General features: G+C 41.4%; 1 protein-coding gene across 2 annotated transcripts in view; it reads left to right on the forward strand.

The window, feature by feature from the left end:
* Window positions 1-22,411, forward strand: part of ARHGEF26 (Rho guanine nucleotide exchange factor 26) — a 65,526-nt gene that overhangs the window by 6,132 nt on the left and 36,983 nt on the right. For both annotated transcript variants that reach the window (XM_064457835.1, XM_064457836.1), the window contains exons 5-6: window positions 9,795-9,851; window positions 13,804-13,964. In XM_064457835.1, coding sequence (XP_064313905.1) covers window positions 9,795-9,851; window positions 13,804-13,964 — 218 coding nt within the window. The remainder of the gene's footprint in view (window positions 1-9,794; window positions 9,852-13,803; window positions 13,965-22,411) is intronic.

The raw sequence follows: 22,411 nt of genomic DNA on the forward strand, positions 1-22,411 counted from the left end.
TGGAGTGGTGTGGACCAAACAAATACATGGAGGTCCTGATCAATTACTAGCCTTTGTTTTACGCAAAAAACAGTGCAATTGAGAAAGTTCATTTTAGGGTCCCATGTTTGGCAAAGCCACAACTTTACTGATTCGTTAAAAAAAAAGTGTTTTGAATTCACTAAAAGAGTGGATATACTAAAGAAAAGCTTCGATTACAAACAAGTTTCTGCTGAATTGTTCTAAATTGCTGCAAGGCAGCTCTAAGTTGATTTGACTGCATATACTTAATTGAAACCATTTTAAAAAAGCCACGTATTCACATGGTGGTATTCTGCTATCCTTAGCACGGTCTATGAAGCCTGTGCAGTGGCTTTTTCTTAGTAGCATTGTTAAACAAAGTAGAATTCAGCTGTTTTAATAAGTACTGTAATCTTGCTAGCATCCCTGCTAATAAGCTGGCAAGTGAATTATACTAGTTGGTATTTCTACAGACTTTCCTAGTATGCATGATTTTGAGACTAAAGAAACTGTAAAAATTCTGTATTTCTGTGGTTACTTTTATTCTTTGATCATTTCTGTGGTTTCTGGAGGAATATCCCTAAAATGAAGGCTTTGGGGTTTTTTGGTTTTTGTTTATGTAACTTGTAGAATGTTGTAGAACCTCATCTTTATATATGGTACAGGAAAGGATTATTATTACATGACATGGTTGCCTTGCATATTTGACAGTTGGGGCCATTGACTGTGTGTAAATTCATTACTAAGCCTCAGCAAGATCTTCTAAGGCTATTTAGATTGTCCCTTTAGAAGACCTGTCTTACAGATGTTGATGACCTTTTGCAGTTTAAGGACTGAAATACGATTCCCTCTTTAATTCAATAATAAGGCAAGGCAATGTGGTTTTGAAAAGATTTGCTTTAAATTTTCTTTCAACAAATCACGTAGCTTAGATGTGGTTAATTTGCTCATTATTGCAAAAAAGTTTGTTTATAATGAAGTCAAATTGGTTTTTTTTTCTGCCTTCTAGGCAAACTAGCAGTTAAATGGTGAATAGCTGAGGTATTTTGGAAGGAATGCTATTCCATAATAATAATAATTTCAAAAACACTAATTTGTCGTGAGACCAAAACAGTCTAAAGGTCATCTCAGTAAGAGAACCATTACTGTGCCATGCTTACAGTTATATAAACCAACCTATTCTTTATGATTTCTAGCACAGCACACTTGTTCAGTTTGCTTGATTTACAAGGTTGGAAGGGGGGAGTATATGGGAAACGGTAGTGCATTGAGGAAGTGAACTATGGGAATCTGAATCTCAGTCTGTGTGTTTATAATGCTCTGGAAAAGTTACCTGCTGTCAATGTGCATTACAAAGTGAGTGTGGAATTGTAACAGGAAGTCGGCTGGAAAATGTCAAACTATTGGGTTTCGACATACATTAAGAAAGAATGAGAATCCTATGTTCATGGCATTTGTTAGCAGCGACTATGCTAGGAGGGGAGACAGCAGAATGAATCCGCTCTTTCTGCAGGATGTTTTTTTGGCCATACAGGCATGGCACCTGATGCAGTTCTGAACTAGACTTTCTATTTGAGAACCTTCATGTGTGGAGTTGTCAAACCCTGTATGATAACAATAACAAAAAGGGCTTTTCTATCTTCCTGCAGTGTATGAACTCATAAGAAACTAAGAGTGAGCTTTTTTGGAGAACATTTAAAGATCCTGAGATGGGGTGCTATTTAAATTCAGTTCCTTTCAAATTCTCTCTTGAACTCTCTTCCTCTTCAGATTCCTGTTACAGATTAGACAGCTAGCAGTAATTAAGCAGATGACTAGGTGAAGAGCTAGTTTATCTACTAACTTTGTTCCTTTCAACCTTCATCTGTTAATGTAAAAGTTTAATTAAAGGAGAATAACCAATATTTCCAAAATATATTCCAAAAGTATATTTTGGTATTATCTAAGAATTTCCAGCAGATCATAGGCACTGATGATAACATTTGCGCTATATTAAATGTATTTACTTTCTAACAAATGCAGCGTTCAGTTGGTATGGTTAATGACTGTGTATTATTGTGCATGCAAAGAATCACAGTGTCAGTTAGGTTGGAAGGGACCTCTTGAAATCATCTTGTCCAATCCCCCTGCTTGAGGAGGGTCAGGTAGAGCAGGTTGTCTGGGACTGTGTTCAGTCAGGTTTTTAATATCTCCACAGGTGGAGATTTCACCACCTCCCTGGGCAACCTGCTGCAGAGTTTGACCACTGCATCTGACTGGAGGACTTTGAACTTAAATGTCTGTTTTCCCAGGTTGTTACTGGTGCAGCCTGGAGAATATGGTGCACATTCACTTTTCATTACTACTGTCAGTATTGCTGTGATTCTTCTAAATACTTTTGAGATCTAGCATGGGAAAGAGATGTCCTATAGCATAGGTAATGTTCATAATTATTGAAGTATTTAATGAGTGTTTTAGTATCAAGTCCTCCATTTCATGCCCAGTAGGTTCAATGTATTTATGTAGCGCTGCATTAAGATTTTGCATGTTCTCTGAACTGCTGTCTCTCTAACCTGAAACTCTTTCCAAGCTTTGGTCATCTTGCATTTCATTTTTCTGATCATCCCTTTCTCTGGTTTAGGACACACGCAGTTGTGATTTTTCTTATTAATTTAAAAAGCTGCCACAAGTTGCTTTACTGAACCACTCACAGGGTCACCTTTCCGTGGCTGCCTCTTCTCTGTGGTATCAAAAAAAGACTACCTGCTTTAACTGTCAAGGATCTTCAGGGCTAATCTCTGCATTAACTCTCATTTCTCTCCCATATGAAAAGGCTTATCTTCAATTCGGTTTATGGTGCAGCCACTTATAATATTTTTCAAATAAATATATCTGGTGCATTTATCCCCTGCAGCACTTCCTTATTTTGGAGGAACTTCTCGTACATAACCACAGTGTTAACATGTTGTTCTGTCATCCATTCCTCCTTGTCTCCGTGGTTGAATCAGCCATAACTGAGTTGCTGGAAAAAAGCAGTCCAATGTGACAGTAAGACAACATACAGTAGCTGTAGTGTTGGGCCTCTTCCACTCCTTCTGGTCATGTTCGTAGCTTACATTGAGTTGTTTGCATAGTGCACAGATGTGACTTTTAGGCTCTTTCAGTGAAAACATTTTGAACATCTCAAAAAATAGAAATTGAATTTTCTTTGACAGAATATGCAAAAAATAGTCTCCATATTTGGGCCTGTTTCTCTTTGGAAGTGTCGCTGTTGATTAAAAATATAAGGTTGAACCATTTGCTTATGTGATGAATTTATCTGTGTACTTTGTATGTACACACCCATATATGACAAAATAATGATCACAAAATACAGCTACAGTTCTTTGAAGATGAATACAGCGGTTGCCAAATTGACGTCACTGGAAATTTACAGTTGCTGTTATTAACAGGAAGTGCTGAAATCTCTTGGATGTGTTCACAGGTATTTCCTGTGTTGGCATATTTTTAGAAATGTCCTCTGCTGCATCCAAACAAAAAAGTGACATTTTACTTCCTAATGAGTGATTTTAAGCTTTCAGGTTGTTGATTGAAGGTACTTTAATAGTTTCATAGAATTGCAGAATAGTTTGTGTTGGAAGGGGTCTTTCAAGGTCATCTAGTCCAACCCCCCTGCAGTGAGCAGGAACATCATCAACTGGATCAGGCTGCTCAGAGCCCCGTCCAGCCTGACCTTGAATGTTTCCAGCGATGGGGCATCTACCACCTCTCTGGGCAACCTGGGCCAGTGTTTCACCACCCTCATTGTAAAGCATTTTTTCCTTATATCTAGTCTGAATCTACCCTCTTTGAGTTTAAAACCATTACTCTCTGTTGTATTGCAACAGGCCCTGTTAAAAAGTTTGTCCCTGTCTTTCTCATGTGCCCTGTTTAAGCACTGGAAGGTTGCAGTAAGGTCTCCCCGCAGCCTTCTCTTCTCCAGGCAGAACAGCCCCAACTCTTTCAGCCTTTCTTCATAGGAAAGGTGTTCCATCTCTCTGATCTCTTCTGTGGCCTCCTCTGGACCCACTCCAAAAGGTCCACATCCTTCCTGTGCTGAGGACTCCAGAGCTGGACATAGTACTCCACATGAGGTCTCGTGAGAGCAGAGTAGAGGGGCAGAATCCCCTCCCTCGCCCTGCTGGCCACACTTCTTTTGATGTGGCCCAGGATACAGTTGGCCTTCTGGGCTGTGAGTGCATATTATAAGCTCATGTCCAGCTTTTCATCCACCAGTGCCCCCAAATCCTTCTCCACAGGGCTGCTCTCAATCCCTTCATCCCCCAGCCTGTATTGATACCTGGGGTTGCCCTGACCCAGATGCAGAACCTTGCACTTGTTCTTGTTGAACCTCATGAGGTTCACACAGGCCCACTTCTCAAGCTTGTCCAGGTCCCTCTGGATGGCATCCCATTCATCAGGTGTGTCAACCGCACCACTCAGCTCGGTGTTGTTTGCAAACTTGCTGAGGGTGCACTTGATCCCACTGCCTGTGTCATTGATGAAGATACGAAACAGCACTGGTTCCACTACAGACCCCTGAGGGACACCACTTGTCACTGATCTCCATCTGAACGTTGAGCCGTTGACCACTACCCTCTGGATGCAACCATCCAACCAATTCCTCATCCACCAAATGGTTCACCCATCAAATCTGACTCTCCCCAGTTTAGAGAGCAGGATGCTGTGGGGAACCATGACAAAGGCCTTACAGGAGTCCAGATGGACAACATCTGTAGTTCTCCCCTTGGGAACTGATGCAGTCACTCCATCATATAAGGCCACTGGCTTGGTCAGGCAGGACTTGCCCTTGGTGAAGCCATGCTGGCTGCCTCAGATCACACCCCTGTCCTCCATGTGCCTTAGCACAGCTTCTAGGAGCATCTGTTCCATGATCTTCCCAGGCACAGAGGTGAGGCTGACAGGTCGGTAGTTCCCAGGGTCCTCCTTTCTACCCTTTTTAAAAATGGGGTGCAGTGTTTCCCTTTCTCCAGTCACCAGGCACTTCACCTGACTGCCATGTCTTTTCAAATATCATGGAGAGTGGCTTGGCAACTACATCAGCCAATTCCCTCGGGACTCTGGGGTGCATCTCATCAGGTCCCAGTAATAGAAAAGCATCTAATTAGTTCCTGCTTGGTATTCAGAAGTGTATGCTTGTGGTGACATAGGAATCTGTAAATTGTGTTCAAAGAACAATTGCTCGAACACTGGAATATTTATGTTATTTTTATAAGTATATAAATGCATGTGTATATACTTTGGCGTGCATGCAAATCAAAGTGTGGCACTTCTTGATGTCGTACCATCTTTACTCTTGAGCCTGCTGTCCAGGTTTGTGGTGCCTGGTATGCAGGAATAAAATGAGGAATGATATATCCTTTAAAATTTCAGGGAACAAGTGGAGTAAGAAGAGTAAGCTGTTGATGATAGTATGTTAGGAACTTTTGGGGACCAAAACAGAAATGGGAGAATGGAAGTGCATCTGTTAGGTCTAATGTCCCACGGCATGCTGCTGCTTCACAAAGAGAACAGTATCTTTCACATGTGTAGTGCTGTGCAGTGCCGTCTTCCCCTTGCCTGGTCCAGCATGCCATCCACAGGTGACTGTCCTGATTTGAGGTTCTGTGTTTAACACTCCTAGGAAATGCATAGAGTCAGTCCCTCCTCGGTGCTTCGCTTTGTTTTGTTTTTTTGGGGGTGGTGTGTGGTGTTTTTGGTTGGGTGTTTTGTTTTTGGGTTTGTTTTTTTATGTTCTCCTTTTAAATGACATAATGCATGTGGCTTGCACTGGGAAGGAGTAAACTTCAGGGGTCTCTGCTGTGGAATCTGGTAGCTGAGCATGTGGCTTCAGGCTCTGCAAAATGTGGCGATGGTTGTATATGGAGAGCTGGGGCAAACTTGCCTTGGCTGATTTGGCTGTAGGATGCTGAGTGGGGAGAGATGTCCGATTATTATCCACTAGTGGATGTTCAGGTCGGCAGCGATGAGATAGCTGAGAGAGGTGCAAAGACAATCAAAAGGGACTTTAGAGAACTGGGGCGATTACTTGAAGGATCAGGAGCGCAGGTAGTGTTTTCCTCCATCCCATTGATAGCTGGGAGACATACGGAAAGGAACAGCAAGTCCCATCTCATTAACACGTGGCTCAGAGGCTGGTGCCAGCAGTGGAATTTCGTTTTATTTGATCATGGGGCAGTTTACATGGCACCAAGCCTGCTGGAGGCAGATGGGGTTCACCTGTTGCAAAGGGGGAAAGGGATTTTTGCTCAGGAGTTAGCAGGCCTCATTGAGGGAGCTTTAAACTAGATATGAAGGGGGAAGGGGATAAAACCAGGCTTGCTAGGAATGAGCCTGGGGGTGGCATGCCTGTGTTGGAGAAGAGATCAATAGATCAACTGAAGTGCATTTACACCAGTGCACGCAGCATGGGCAATAAACAGGAGGAGCTGGAAGCCATCACGCGCCAGGGAAACTATGATGTGGTCACCATCACGGAAACATGGTGGGATGACTCGCACAACTGGAGCGCTGCAATGGATGGCTACAAGCTCTTCAGAAGGGACAGGCAAGGAAGGAGAGGTGGAGGAGTAGCCTTGTATGTTAGAGAGTGTTTGGCCATCTAGAACTCAACGACGGTAATGATAAGGTTGAGTGCTTATGGGTAAGGGTCAGGGGGAAGGCCAAGAAGGCAGATATCCAGGTGGGAGTCTGTTATAGACCACCCAACCAGGATGAGGAGACAGGTGAAGTACTCTACAAGCAGTTGGCTGAAGTCTCACAATCTCTAGCCCTTGTTCTCATGGGAAACTTCAACTTACCAGATATCTGCTGGAAATACATCACAGCAGAGAGAAAGCAGTCTCGTAGGTTCCTGGAGTGTGTGTGGGAGAACTTCCTGATGCAGCCGGTAAGCGAGCCAACCAGGGAAGGTGCACCTGCTGGACCTGCTGCTTACAAACAGAGAAGGCCTGGTGGGTGATGTGGTGGTCGGAGGCTGTCTTGGGCTCAGCGACCATGACATGATAGAGCTTTCAATTCTTGGAGAAGTAAGGAAGGGGGTCAGCAAAACCACTACCCTGAACTTCAGAAGGGCAGACTTTGGATTGTTAAGGAGTCTGGTTAACAGAGTCCCTTGGGTGGGAGGGAGTCCTGAAGGGCAAAGGAGTACAGGAAGGCTGGATGTTATTAAAGAAGGAAGTCTCAAAGGCGCAGGAGCAGGCCATCCCCATGTGCCGTAAGTCGAGCAGGCGGGGGAGAAGACCGGCTTGGCTGAATAGTGAGCTTTGGCTGGAACTCAAGAAAAAAAGGAGAGCTTACTGCCTTTGGAAGAAGGGGCAGGTGACTCAGGAGGACTACAAGGATGTTGTGAGGCTATGCAGGGGAAAGATTAGGAAGGCAAAGGCCCAGTTGGAACTTAAACTGGCTGCCGCTGTTAAAGATAACAAAAAAATGTTTTTATAAATATATCAGTGACAAAAGGAGGACCACGGAGAATCTCCCTCCTTTGCTGGATGTGGAAGGTAACCTTGCCACGAAAGATGAGGAGAAGGCTGAGGTACTTAATGCTTTCTTTGCCTCAGTCTTTAATAGTCAGACTGGTCATCCTTGGGGTTGTAAGGACCCTGTGCTGAGAGATAGAGAGCAGAATGAGGTCCCAGTTGTTGAAGAGGTGGCAGTCACTGACTGGCTCCTTCACCTGGATGTTCACAAGTCCATGGGGCCAGATGGGATCCACCCGAAGATACTGAGGGAACTGGCAGAGGAGCTCACCAAGCCACTCTCCATCATTTACCAGCAGTCCTGGTCAACTGGGGAGGTCCCAGATGACTGGAAGCTAGTGAATGTGACACCCCTCTACAAGAAGGGTCGGAGGCAGGATCCAGGGAACTACAGGCCTGTCAGCCCGACCTCGGTGCTGGAAAGGTCATGGAGCAGATCATCTTGAATGTCATTATGTGGCACATGCAGGACACCCAGGGGATCGGGCTCTGCCAGCATGGGTTTATGAAAGGGAGGTCCTGCCTCACTAACCTGGTCTCCTTCTATGATAAGGTGACCTGCTTAGTGGATGAGGGGAAGGCTGCAGATGTTGTTTGCTTGGACTTTATTAAGGCCTTTGACACTCTCCCCCCACAGCATTCTCCTGGAGAAGCTGGCTGCTCACGGCTTGGGCAAGTGCACTCTGTGCTGGGTTAAAAACTGGCTGGACGGCCGAGCCCAGAGAGCGGTGGTGAATGGAGTCAAATCCAGCTGGCGGCCAGTCATGAGTGGTGTTCCCCAGGGCTCACTGCTGGGGCTGGTCCTGTTCAATATCTTCATTGATGGTCTGGATGAGTGCACCCTCAGGAAGTTTGCAGATGACACCAAGCTGGGTGGAAGTGTCGATCTGCTGGAGGGCAGGAAGGCCCTACAGAGGGACCTGGACAGGCTGGATCGTTGGGCTGGAGCCAACAGTATGAGATTCAACAAGGCCAAGTGCAGGGTCCTGCACCTGGGTCACAGTAACCCCATGCAATGCTGCAGCTTTGGGGAGGAGTGGCTGGAGAGCTGCCTGGAGGAAAAGGACCTGGGAGTGCTGGCTGACAGCCGGCTGAGCATGAGCCAGCAGTGTGCCCAGGCGGCCAAGGCAGCCAATGGCATCCTGGCTTGTATCGGGAATAGTGTGGCCAGCAGGAGAAGGGCAGTGACGGTGCCCCTGTGCTCGGCACTGGTGAGGCCGCACCTCGAATGCTGGGCTCAGGTTTGGGCCCCTCAGTACAAGAAGGACATTGAGGTGCTGGAGCGTGTCCAGAGAAGGGCAATGAAGTTGGTGAAGGGTCTAGAGAACAAGTCTAATGAGGAGCGGCTGAGGGAGCTGGGGTTGTTTAGTCTGGAGAAGAGGAGGCTGAGGGGAGACCTTATTGCTCTCTACAACTGCTTCAAAGGAGGTTGTAGCGAGGTGGGGGTTGGACTCTTCTCCCTAGTAACAAGCAATAGGACGAGAGGAAATGGCCTCAAGCTGTGTCAGGGGAAGTTTAGGAAACCTATTTCACCGACAGGGTTGTCAAACATTGGAACAGGCTGCCCAGGGAGGCGGTTGAGTCTCCATCCCTGGAGGTATTTAAAAGAAGGGTAGATGTGGTGCTTGAGGATATGGTTTAGTGGTGGACTTGCCAGTGATAGGTTAGCGGTTGGACTTGATGATCTTAAGGGTCTTTTCCAACCTTAACGATTCTATGATAGCGTTGAGGATAGAATTACAGGGGTATTTACTCAGGACTTTGCAATATCTGTCTAGGGTAAAGCTACCCTAGGCCAACAGACTACCTGTCTAGGTAGTTTGTCTAGGTCTTTAGGTGTGTGTAACAAAAGAAGGTGCTAGGATTTTTCAGGCCGACTCAGAAGATGAACCTTGCGATGTACATGTGTCAGTCCAGGAAATCTAACTTAAAAGGAGGAAGCAGTTTTCGTGCTTTTGTGTATGTGTAATACCCAGGGAGGTTGCGCAGGGTGACCGTGATTCAGCTGTGTGTGCTTTTGCTGCAGTAGTTCTATGTGTATGTCCTGGGATAGTTTTTAACAAAATTACTTGGTTCTTTCAAGAAGTCAAATGACAGATGTTATCGACTTTTAGGTTTTTTATTTCTGCTGGTTCATTGCTGTCTCTTTGAAGTGCACAGATTCTTTGGCTGAATTCTTAGTCCAATGTTTTGATAATTCTGTGGTTTAGGTTTTTTTAATTGTATTTTTCTACAAAAGCTGTTAAAAATAAATTTTTTTTTTGGCCTCCTTAGGTAAAGAAGAATGGATTATCGGCAGCGATCAGCCAGGAAGAAAGAAAAAGACAAGAGGTACTCTTTAAAGTAACACATTCTTTTTTGTTGATTGTTTAGGGATGCACCGCATGCCTGATTTAATACTCTGTTGATAAGGAGACAAGCTCATCACACTGCTTCCTGTCTTAGAGTGAAGTGTCTTCTCTCCCTAGGGAGAATAAATAAACAAAATGTTTCTGTTGCTGATGTGCCTATGTGCCTGCCACGGGTCTCCTGCCAACACCCTGCAGGTCTTGCTGGAGGCATGGTTCCTAGGTATGCGCACTCCAGCAGATGTAGCCTGGTCAGTGGCTACTCAGTAGCAGCAGCCAGCCACTGCTGGGTGGTACTGGGGAAGGTGCAAAATTAACCCTGTGTTCACAGAGGGTAAGAGGTGGTGCCTAAGTTTTTAAAGGCAGTTACAAGCAAAGAACAGCTTTTTACAGTGCCTCTTAGCTCAAACTAATCCTGTGAACAGTTCTGAACACACAAGCGCTGTGTTTCTGGTGTAACTAACCTTTTTCCTTTCACACTGAAATGGAGTAGGTGCATCCATGCTGTCAACAGTACAGACAACAGCAGCAATTACTGATGTAGTTATCTTTTCTCTCTGTGTCTCTTTCCCCTTTGCTCCTTTTGTCCTCTTTATTCACTTTCCTCTTCCTCTTTGCTCCTTTTGTTCACTTCTTCTGCTTTACCCTCCTTCCTTACTTACAGGGCTATATCAAAATGAATGAGAGGTGTTGAAAAGAATAGCCTGACCTAGCCAACCATATACCTGCAGTTCTTGAGGTATGTCCTTCAATAGGGAAAAACCCCAAGGTTGTTTTTTTTGTTTGGTGTGGGTTTGTTTGGGTTTTTTTAAAATTTTTTTAGTAGAAACACTGTAGCAGTATCTGCCATGAAAATTAGTTCCAATATCTTTATTTCACTTCAGGACATACCTCAGTGAATGTAGCCAAGTGAGACCTGACTGGGGTTTTCTGTGAAGTTCAGATGCGTATAGCAAGCCTCAAATGTTAATTTAGCTGTGTGACCTACAGCTGTTGTGTTCATACATAAAATACAGAAACATCTTGCACTGCATACATTAGATTTATACCTTAGTTTGGGTTTGTTTTTTTTTTTTTAAACAATGCTACATTTCTTTAGCTATCTTTTCATTTTTCGGGGGAATAGGCAGTGCAGCAGTTCAGGCCGCATGTTTTGCTTTTCTGCCTCCTCCTCCTGGGAAGCTTTGAGGCACAAGGCATTTATTTCGGTCATATCCTTTAGGAGCCTTTAGTCTATGTTTCCTGAAGTCATATTTACATCCCTTCAAAGAGAACAAGTTCTTTAGATGCCTTTTAAATGTAAAGTCTTTAATGTTATCAAAAATGTTTTCAAGCCTGAGGTGTTTTTATTTGAATATTAGAGGCCTGTTCTTTCAGAGGGAGCCTAAATAAATATTCTTAAGATGTAGTTGTACTACCAAGTCCTGCTTTTGCTGTACGTCTTTTAAATTGCCTTTTATCAATTATGCTGTATCTATTCTTTAAATTGCTTTTTGGAGCCTTTTAGACTATATTTGCCGTCGTAGTATATTGTCACTGCACAAAAGTAGTTTGATTTATACCTTCATGAAATGTCAATGTCATGCATTCATACGCATCCCATCTTTCAGAACACATTCTTGAGATGGGTCTGTGTACATCTTCTGTCTAAAGACAATGTCATACAGACAGGCTGATTTGAACTAAAAAATTTTTGATAAACCTTTTCTGGCAAGCTGGAAATTCTAACTGTGTATGTGTGTACAAACTACAGTATGCATCTGGCCACTTAAGGATGTTTGCTGTCCATCAGGATTCAAACATCTGTTTACCTTGATGTAATGCAAATTAACCACAATATGGTTTCAAATGTTGTTCAGAAACACTGTTAGCAAGAACCTAGTAAATGCCACCCCAGCCTCTGAATGTGGTGTAGTTACTGTAAGTCAAAATCAAGGTTGTTTCTTCATCCTTTTTTTATTTTTCATTTTCTGAAATGTGTTTGGGTCATGGTAAGATGAAAAATAAAAAAAAGGATGAAGAAACAACCTCACTTCCTTGCATATTAGAAGCAAAGTTCCTTTCTTTGTCCCATTTATTTCTGACTATGCTAATGACTTCCTGTCACCAAACTGGAAGATGGAGAGACTACCTATATGCACATTAGACTTCCTTTCCTTGTACATGTAATGGCCCTGTAGGTTTCCTGTGGAGCTGTTGATCTTTGTACTGCATAGATTTTTAAGGCTTCAGCTAAAACAGATTTTGTTCTGTTCTAAGAAATCCAAAACTTGTTATTTCATTATTAAAATCTCAGTTCTTTGAAGAAGACTTTTTAGAAGGGCAAGAAAGGACAGTCTGGGAACACTGAGACTCAGGATACCCAAGAGAAACTGTATTTGATCAAAAGCTTACCTTAGTAACACCAGCAGAATTCACTAGACTTGAACTCTTAAAGAAATCTTAGGAAGAACTGTCCCCAGCAGAATGTTTTGCTTTTTTTCCCAGTGTGGTTTGTCTCAATTGGCAGTTGGGAATATTCAGGAAGACTGCCTTCAACATGCCAGTAGTCTCCCTTGCCTTTACACCCGGAAGAGTAGGGTTTCTCTAGAGCACACATGTTGGACCATCTAAGTGAACTCCTCCTGTAGACTGTCAGCTGCATGACCCTCTGTCTGTCTGTGTTTGTAGAGCGATGGGCATTATCCTTTCTAAATACTCAGATCTGTACTGTCACATCAAAGTAAATATTTCTCATTTGGTTTGAGAATGCTTGGAAAAGTCAGTTGCACATAACTAATGAAATCATACATGCAAGTATTAACATTAGCTATATCGATAACGAAGTTGTATTTGCTTTGCTGATGGGTATTATGCTACTGTGTTAGTAATGCCTGGAAGGTGGTGCTGATGACAAATGTGACTTTGTGGAGCTTGTGACAAAAGGGTGCATGAAAATTATTTAATTTTTTTCCCATGTGTATACATACAAGAACTCTGGTAGAGTAACAGCAAAGAAAACCTGGAGAGGTAAAAGATGTCTAAGCTGACAGGTTTCTACATCGGAGATGAAAATTTCCAATGCAACAAGTACGTGGATTTCAAAGTCTGAGAGTCCATTAAAAGTTTGCTTTGTATGTCAGCCAGCTGCTGGCAGTTGCAGTGGCTACTCTTTAAGTGGTAGGGTGATAAAACAGAAGTTGTCTGTGGGAGGTGAGGGAATGTACTGGAGGTCGGCGTGTCTGGTCACTAATCGCAACTGGGGATAGTGGCTGCCACCCCCTCCTGTCTGCTCTGCCTCCAGGTTTCTCTCCCTGCTGCAGATATGCAGATAGCTCAGCTTCTCGTGTGTGTGCGTGCTCCTAGCTTGATCTTTTAAAAGTAACCAAGGTATTACTGCTGAGATATGACTAAAACCTGAATTTTCCCAAGGGTTTTGCTTTTCTGCAGATGCTTCGGTAAGCAGAGCTCTGTTACCCAAGGACGCTTTCAAGTAAATAACTTCCCAACTTCTGTTTAAAAAAAGCAAAGCAAATACTGGCTCGTCAACAGTAGTATGACTGGTGTGAAGCTTCCAACTGGACCGCAGAAACAGATGTGGGGTTTTTTTAATTAAAAAAAAAAGGAAAAAAAAACCACAAAAACCCCACCTCTTAGGAGCATGAGTGGGGAGTGATCATAGTTGGAGTTAAGCTTTTGTCTTCAAACTCTCTGCAGTTATATTGAAAATTCTGAATATAGATTTTTTAAAAAAGTCTTTTTTTGTAATATGAAATAACTTCTTTCTAAGTAAATGATGCAGCTATCATGGAAATGAATATTTATGTTATAATCTCTAGCTTACATCCAATAACTTTTCTTTGCACCCTGCCTCCACGTTTTCTTTTTTTTTTTAAAAAGATAAAAAGCCTAGTCAATAGTAAGCCTTTTCTTTCTCCCCTCCACTCTGTTTGCAGGCAATATTTGAAGTGATATCTTCTGAGCATTCTTATTTGCTGAGCTTGGAGATTCTGATCCGCATGTTTAAAAATTCCAGGGAACTGAGTCTCACGATGACCAAAACAGAGAGCCATCACCTTTTCTCCAATATCACGGATGTTTATGAAGCAAGCAAAAAGTAAGTGTACCAATAAATTTTTACATTTTTAAAAATATGTTTTTAAAATTAAAAATTTAAATTTAAAATTTAGTAATTATAAATTTAAATTATATACAATACATTTTATAATTATACCTGAGGATGATTACGAATGGTCAAAATATCTTTTAAGCAAGTAAAGAAATGTAGTATACAAAATAGTGTCTTTAGTTTTACCACAAAATAAAGGAACAGCTACAAGGTAGCAAATTCAACAAAAATTCAGGCCTGACAGTTTAAGAATGAGAAGTCAAATGTTGCACGTATTAATATGCAGAGTCTTAGTTTTTAATAAGCTGTAAGTAAATTAGAATGGAATTTGATTCTGTTTTCTTTCAGAGCACCATAGTACGTGTGTTCTGCAATGCTAAAGAATCGTTTCATGTAATACTAAGCTAAGGTTTTAATTTGCTACCCATAGGTTCCGTTTTTGTAATATGAGTAAGCCCCTGATTATTTGGTTTATATTATCCTTATATACCTCACAGGCAGCTCCTTGAATAGTAGAGGTTTGGTCAGTAACCGTCTACGAGATATGGTAGTATTTGCAGACTGAGGCTATGCCTTACCTGCACTCTTGTTCTCTGAGACTTCTGGCTCTTATCTGGAAAAATAGTAGCTTTTCTTACCAGAATACTCTCTGTTTCTAAAGTTGAACAGTTGTTTACTTTTCTGGCTATACTGATTTAGTAAGGAGAGCTTACATGAGGCTGAACTGGAGATGTCGGGTTATTATTTTAATACCTGTTGGAACACATAAAAGCAAGTTTCTTACTGGAATCTCAGGTAACCATTTTGGAGTGGTAACCATTTCTTCCAAAACTGTCATGCTAGTTTGAAGATGGAAAATGCAGATAACACTGAATGTGCACATGAGTTTGACAGACTTACCTTGCCACTATGTTTAAGCTCATATTTAATGAGAGCCATCATTTTAGTTTCTCTGAAAATTGGTAGGGAAGGAAAGAACATAGTGTAATTTAGTAGAAATAAGCATCCTTCAAATCTAAACAGTCCCTGAGCTAACTGTGGATACATTAAGCAGTCATACCTAGTCTTTACAGCCTGTCAAATTAAGCTTAGTCTGCCCTTATTAAACTGTTAAAAATTGAGCAAGAGTTTCATACTTGCCCTTAAGAACGAACTGACTCTTGCCAGTGTTTTCCTTAATCAGTTGAATCACTGTTTACTTTCTATTGAGTACTCAATGTGCAGCATACTGTGTGACTGTGGTATCTTTTATGTAAACAGTACAGGCATTTTACTGTTTATGAACAGTGTTGTGCATGCCATAGCATCTGACAGCAGACTTGTATTTCTTTTAAAAAGATCTGCTCTGCTGTGCTTTTTTTTTGTAAGGTTTTCCAGTACAAAGTCAAGAACAAGAAAAATGGACATGCCACAAATAGTGCCAAATGAAAAGGAAAAGTTGGGAGATCTTCCTTGATACAAATGCTGAAAAGTCTGTTTTATGATTGCTGATTATTACTGGTAATTAGTATGGGACATGCATATGCATGTGCACTCGCAGTGTACTGTAGGGTTATGGGTACTTCAAACTCTATTTCAAAAAGTTGTGTAATGAGGGTTTTCTTTGTTATAATCTGTTCGTTACCCTGGCCTGGTTAATAGCAGTATCAGCAGGTGAATTTCTGTGGTCTACGTAACTAAACAATAAAAACATCTGTACTTCTTATATCTTATTTCCAGTTTGAAATCAAGCACAATGGCTAAAGGTTGCACATGGCCTAGATAAGATACCAACTGATCTTAGCCGTAGCACTGTACAACTTCAAATGTATCTCCCTCTACCTGAGGCTAATATTTTCCTGTTCCACATTTCAGAAACAGGGCTAACAGTTGGATAAGGAATGTGTCAGACTAGGAACATTTCTGGAGTCAGTCCTTCCCACCTTTTCAGCTGTTATTTTTTTTTGTTCCCTTTTCTTTTGTCCCCTTTGCTTCTTTCTTGTGGAAGTTGTGATGTTCTGAATTCTTTAGCATTAAACCTGTATTTACCTTTATGGAACTTTTCAACTTTCATGTTCCCAGTCATGGTAAAGGCCTTTCTTGGCTTCTATTTCTCTGAAGTCCCACAAAGTCTGTGGAATTTTACATCTGTTGTGCAGCAGCTTGATTGTCGTATCTTCTGAAGTTTATGCGGTAATATGATTTTGTTCCATGGAGCATACGTGTGAGAGAGTCTAGTGCATTGCATCAAGTGCAAACCTAATTTAGGAGCTATATAATAGGTGTACATTTGGACTTATTTGGTATACTGTCACTTCTCCATCAGCCTGTTCCCTTTTGTTTGAGGTCTTTCTCGAGAGGCTGGTATTTTCTGAATCCACAGCCAACACAGGAACGAGAGTTGTACGGCAGCAGTGTTGTCAGGGAGTGCAGGTTATCAGTGTCCTCATTTTAAAGGAATAGTACTTTTTAAAGGCTTCTCCTTACATGAAATGTGAATTGTAAAAGTAAATATCATGAGCTTGTGTTTTGCTAGACAGATGTTGATGTCGCAGGACCACCATGTATTGAGGTAATTGCCATCTTTTTAAGATAGCTTAATAGAAATCAAAGATTTAATTAGCCTGCAGACTTTGCCTCCCTTTTGGATTGTTTCTGCAAGACACAGCTGACCATGGTCATACAGCTATGTGAATAGGTGCGTGTTTGGTTTTATCCCTGTGTTAAATAAGCCTTCCAAATCATTAAATCCTCTTTTAAATTTCTCGCTTAAAATATTTAAAGCAGAGATGGGGGTGGGGAGAGCAGTGTTTTTAGGGGAATTCTTACAACCCTTTTGATTAATGGTCTTCAAAGGAAGTGGGAGGGGGGGGAAAAAGAAAGAATGGAAAAATACCACACTAATGTAAAATTATAATCTTATTCTTTCTTGTCTGGAAAGTCTAATGGTTTAAGAACTTGGTGGTTTTGGTTTTTTTTTTTATAACTTGGAGTATGTAACTCCTTTTTAAACTTAAATGAAAACATATTTTGTTTCCTGAGTTATGCAATACTGTTAAACTATAGCAAAACTTTGTGCTGGCTTTCTACAACCTCATTTGTGTAAATAACGAAAGTGATTTTAAAACAGAAGCTCGTTCTCGGTATGTCCAAACTTACTTCCCATTTTCAAGGTCTTTCAAGGTAGCAAAATCCATCCTTTTGTTATTAAATTGTAATAAAATTGAGCATCTGTCCCATTATGCTGCATTTTAAGCAGCCCTTCCTTTACTAAAGAAACAAAATCTGAGTATGAGTGTACTTATCGGTGGTTTTGGTTGCTGAGACAAAAGTTTAGTGAGCTAAAGAATGTGAGCTCATAAAACCACTATCTTTAGTCAAAATTGCTTAAAGCTTATATCTAAGAACTTTAACTTAGAATATGTTCAATGGAAACTCTTCAGAAACGCTAGGATAGGCTTCTAATGCCTGACAAGGCCATTTCTGATGGAACAAAGCTGCCTTTGTTAGAAGCAGCATACAGACAGCAAGGACTGTCTCTGCTTTTGGGAGCTCATTGGAACGTCTCTAACAAAGAAGAGTTGATCTGAATAAATTGTGCAGCATACAATTTGTTTGTTTGTGAAAACATCTTGTAAGGTGGCTTCAGAAATCTTAAGTCTTTTATTTTGTACTTGCCTGTCTGTGCAACATGGGAGTTCATAACTGAGAGAACACAGACAGACAAATTGCAACCTGAGTCAGTGAGAGCTGTTACATTGAGAAGAAAGCTGATGGGGATGCCATAGGCCAGCTTATTCAGAAATAAAAGCTTGTGTAGTCTGAGAATACAGCGCAATCAATCTCTCTAGTAAGAAAAACCCTCTCCAGTCTTAGTACGTGGTGCAAAAGAGGTCAGTTTCCCAAGAGCCTGTCTTGGGAAAGAGGGCTTACAGGGAAGTTAGTTAAATGTCTTGAAGAACAATTGCTCTGACAGGTCAAATCACCAAATTTATAGGAGGAAGGAAAGTTCTGGCATTTTGTATCTCCCTCTGCCATTAGGCCAGTGAAAAGCAGAAAGCTGGTAGAATATCAGAAGATGAGCAGAAAAAGACATGAACAAAAAATATTTTGCTGGGTTCTGACTGTTTTTAAACTGTGTCTTCCTTCAGGTAGAGAAGCCTGTGTGCGTTTGTGAGGTAGGTTAACCTAAGTCACAATCTAGTCATTAATTCTACATGTGTGAATATGTTAGGAACCAGGTAAGCTATCTCATAGCACTTTTTTGTAAATTAGGTTAAAATTTCACCTCTTTCCAACATACTCTAAATTATGCAGCTTCATCTTTTTCCGTGGGAAAATACAGTCCTAGTGTTCATTTAGGAAGTGTGTAATTCAATCAGTTAACTAGGCATTAAAAACATTACTTTTGGAGAATGTGAAGTTCTGTTGCTCGGTTCCTTTAGAAGATTGCAAAAAAAAAAAAAACCCAAAAAACAAAACCACCCCCAAAAAAACAAAAACAAACCCCAAACCCACATATAATAAAGTAAAAATAAAAATCTAAATACTGTGAGTAGACCCTGGGTGATTCAGGTGAACTATAATGAAGAGAATTATTCATAAGTTACAGATTACCGATTTGACTTCCAGGTAAGACAGTGATATAAGTCATTAATGTCCTATTTGGTCTAGACTACTGGTCTTAGTTGGTGTTTTGTATTGTATCACAGTTATTGCTGTTAGCAATTTTTGAAGAAAGCTGAGTAATGTCTTGAGGGCATCCAGCTGTGCGTGGTTACCCTGTTGGGTAAGTGATGCTGAGGTGTCATCTGGGGGAGAATTTCTGTGCTCTTTCAAAGCAAGCTGTTCATACTGGGTGCTTTGAAGCAGATTAAGTGGCTTCCTTATCAGTAAGGCTGAGTGATTATCTTGGATATGGTGGAATGAGTAATGGGAACAAGAGGGAGGAAAATCCTCCCAAGTGGTCTGGAAGCAGGATGTGAGGCACCCGGTGGCTCTGTGCAGGAGCTGGTGCCTTGCCCTGACCCGCGGCAGGTGCTGGTGAGCACTCAGGCAGTACATGGCACTTGGGTTTTTGAGGTGTTGCAGAGCACTGCTAAACTTACCACTTGTGGTTTTTGCCTTTCTCCCAGCCTTGCTGCAGAATCTGCTTTTACTGCCAGTGGGGCCTGTTTTGATTGTCAGGAGATTCCAGGGATTCTGGAGGACGTATTGTAGAGCAGCAAGTCCAAAATACCATTTGTTTTTTCTTTAAATTGTATGTGCCCACAGAACACATTTATGGATTTGCATCATATTGATCACTTGGGACAGCGCATTTGTCCTTGAGTTTCCTCAGATTGCTTCCTTCATGGTTTGTTCCAACATCAGCGCTCGTGGCTGAACTCTTTGGCTTTAATATCCAGGAATTACTTGTTTAGAGGGTTCTTCAGGCAGCTGAAATAACTCTCTGGGTTGACCCGCACTGTTTCTTTGCAAATGACTAGCGGCATTGGTAAGCAGTAACTGTAAAATAATATGCAGTTGGTACTTGCATTCCTGACCCAGTGATTGTTTTTTTGTAATTTAGCTTCCTTATTGGAGACAAGATGAGATGTATGACTTCAGTACTCGGGAACAACAAATCTGAACAGAATCATACTTCCCTCAGCTCATTTTCTTGCGTGAACAGAAGTTAAGAGGAAGCATGCTTTTTTTTTTAAACAAGTTTAGAAATTTTTATACAAATATACGCATTGCCTACTACTTAATTTAGCAAATGCCCGGAAATTACCTATACAAAAAATGCCCTTGAAGAAAATGCCTAGTTTTCCAGAAAATACAATAAGCCTTTAGCTTCAAATTATTCACTTAAACATATTGAAAAGAATATCCCAAATTCACAGATTTCTATCCATCACCTTCGTGGTGTATTTTCATGCTATGTAAGCAGAGTAAACTGTGGCCAGCTGTTGCTAAGTGCAGAAGGACACGATAGGAAGGTATTTGGACAGTGACTCTGCCACAGAGACTGGAGAATGATGACACCGCTTGACTGTGGGTGAGCCTGTTCTTCCCGCAGCTGCTGCACTGCCCTCCTTGGTGATCCGGACATGGATCCCACAGCTTTCCTTTCTGTGGCTCTGACATGTCACCCGCAGTCACAGTGGCGACCAAAGCAGGGAAGTGCTGTTTTGGCTGGTACCTGTGGAAAAGTTTCTCAGCCCAAGATATTTACTATTGGGTTTGCCAGTGGGGGTGGGTTGAACTCTTAAAATATTTTCTGTGAACAGTCAGTATTTTAATATAATATTGGTTTAGAGTAGAAAAGTGAAGCACGGTGTTTTTCAGTACATTCCCTTCTGTTCTGTGTAAAGTCACGCTCAAGCTGTCTGTTGCGTTCTCCATTTCAGATGCCCCTCTGAAGGAATGCCAGCTAATAGAGACAGTAACAGTAGAGAAAACGGAATCTGTTCATGATTTGCTTGTCTCTGACTTGCACGATCCTTTGAAATTAAATATAGCTCTTGTGTTAGATTTCACAGTCTCTGCTCAGGCATCCTTATCTTTGCCTTCAGGCCTGCTCAGAGGTGTTATAAAATACGACTTCTGGAGAGGCTGCCTGAGAACCTTCAGTAACACTGTGAATGGCACAGAAAGTGTTGGTGGAGGGCATTTGCAGTTGTGTATCTGTTACCAATGAATTTAGTGTGAGCCTGAAGTCAGTTATTAAAACCAGATGGGAGCAGAAGCCAGAATAAATTTGCCTTACTTTGTCACTCTAATGGATTGTACTGTATCTTCAAGAAACACCCAACATAAACATAAAACTTCAACTGTCTTCATGGTTAGTTCCCCCCCCCCCCCAATGCTGGATATATGAAATTTAAATATTAGTTGCATAAAACTTGTATTTCTTCAGAAAATCTTCTATATCTCAAGGGTCATTTGCGTTGTCGTTTACATGCTGACCATGTAACCATGTTCTTTCTCTCTAGCACCCTGCTTTCCTGGTGTTTTACCCAGCAGATCTTGAAATGCTTGTCAAGCTTTGCATAGACACAGCATAATTCCTTTAAAATAGTATTAGCTGGTGCTAATGACCTTTGGATCATGTTAATGATTGTGTTTACTTATTTTGCTAATTAAAATAGACACTATGTAGCTGGATTTTGTTTTTTAAAACAACTCAAGGCGACTGGAGCTGCCATCTCATGCTTTGCTCAGAGTAGACCCTTCAGGGTATTGGTTCTGAAAGATTACATGATGAAGTAGTACATTAAGTATCTTGTTGGGGTTTTAGGGTTTTTTATTTGGCATTGTAGATATACCCTGTATATGTCAGCTCTTTTTACCACCTAATAGAAACCTAAATGACTGCAGTTTGCCAAGATGAAGAGTAACAGATGAAGGTCCCCTCATTACAAACTGCAATACTGATTGAAGAATAGAGGGAACCCGTGCTTTTGATGAGTATTACTCAAGAGTTGTCTGGAGTAGATCAGGGTGGTTTTCAATACATTCTTTTTTTCCCCCCTAACTTCCTGAAATAATATGATTGCAAAACTCTCAAGTGATTGCATGCCAGGGGAGGAAAGAATTGAAGATCAGGCCTGCTCAACGCTCCTCTGTGGTAGGGCTGATTTAAACTTCTGCAGTAGGGCTGAGTTCACCTGAAAAGACACAGGGTACAGTCTGCACCTTTAACCACTTGGCTGTTTTCTGTGCTACTCTGGTCTTCTCTTAAGGTCTTCACAATCTCTCCCAAGTAATACTGTCTCTGGTTTTCTTTTTTCTTCCCCACAAAACATGATTCTACTTCCTTGTCTCACTTGAACTGAAGTGACAGCAAATGTCAGGGAATAGTGAGCGATAATGTGTGTATTTCTTGGGAAAAGGTTCAGCAGAAGAAATTGCAACGCTCCTGTGGCTGTGAGATATCAGTTACAATTGCTGTGTCACCTTAACTGCATGATTTAGGTGTGCATTTTTACTGTTTTTTTTTTTTTTAATTGTGGTTGCTGAAGCTTGACAGTACTCACAGTGTTTGTCAGATGAAAGATAATTCAATTTCTATTTTAAATATACAAAAACAGTATTCTTGAATAGTGGCCATTAGACTCTTACTTTGTTTTACCTCTCACTCCATAGACAATTCTAGCAATTTTGTCTTGCCTGTCTATGCTTGTATTCAAAACCTCATCTGCACACTGTCTTCACAGTATTCTTTGTGTGTTGTATTACTGCCAAAATTATTTTGACAAATTAATTGTCTTTGTGTCCCTTTGTGAAAAATTTATTACTCTGAAGCTCTGTACTGTCAATTTATCTTTCTGTGGAAATGCAGCACAGATGGTGTGTAACTCAGTGTCCCAGATTCCTATGAGGACTCACTGTCAGGTCCCCTTGGAACTTTTCCTGTTGTAATTAGATTACTTTTCAAAACTCTTCTGCCGGTCCTTGGTCTAGGACTT

The sequence above is a fragment of the Phalacrocorax carbo genome, chromosome 7 (genome assembly GCF_963921805.1).
Source record: "Phalacrocorax carbo chromosome 7, bPhaCar2.1, whole genome shotgun sequence".
Taxonomy (NCBI): Eukaryota; Metazoa; Chordata; class Aves; order Suliformes; family Phalacrocoracidae; genus Phalacrocorax; species Phalacrocorax carbo.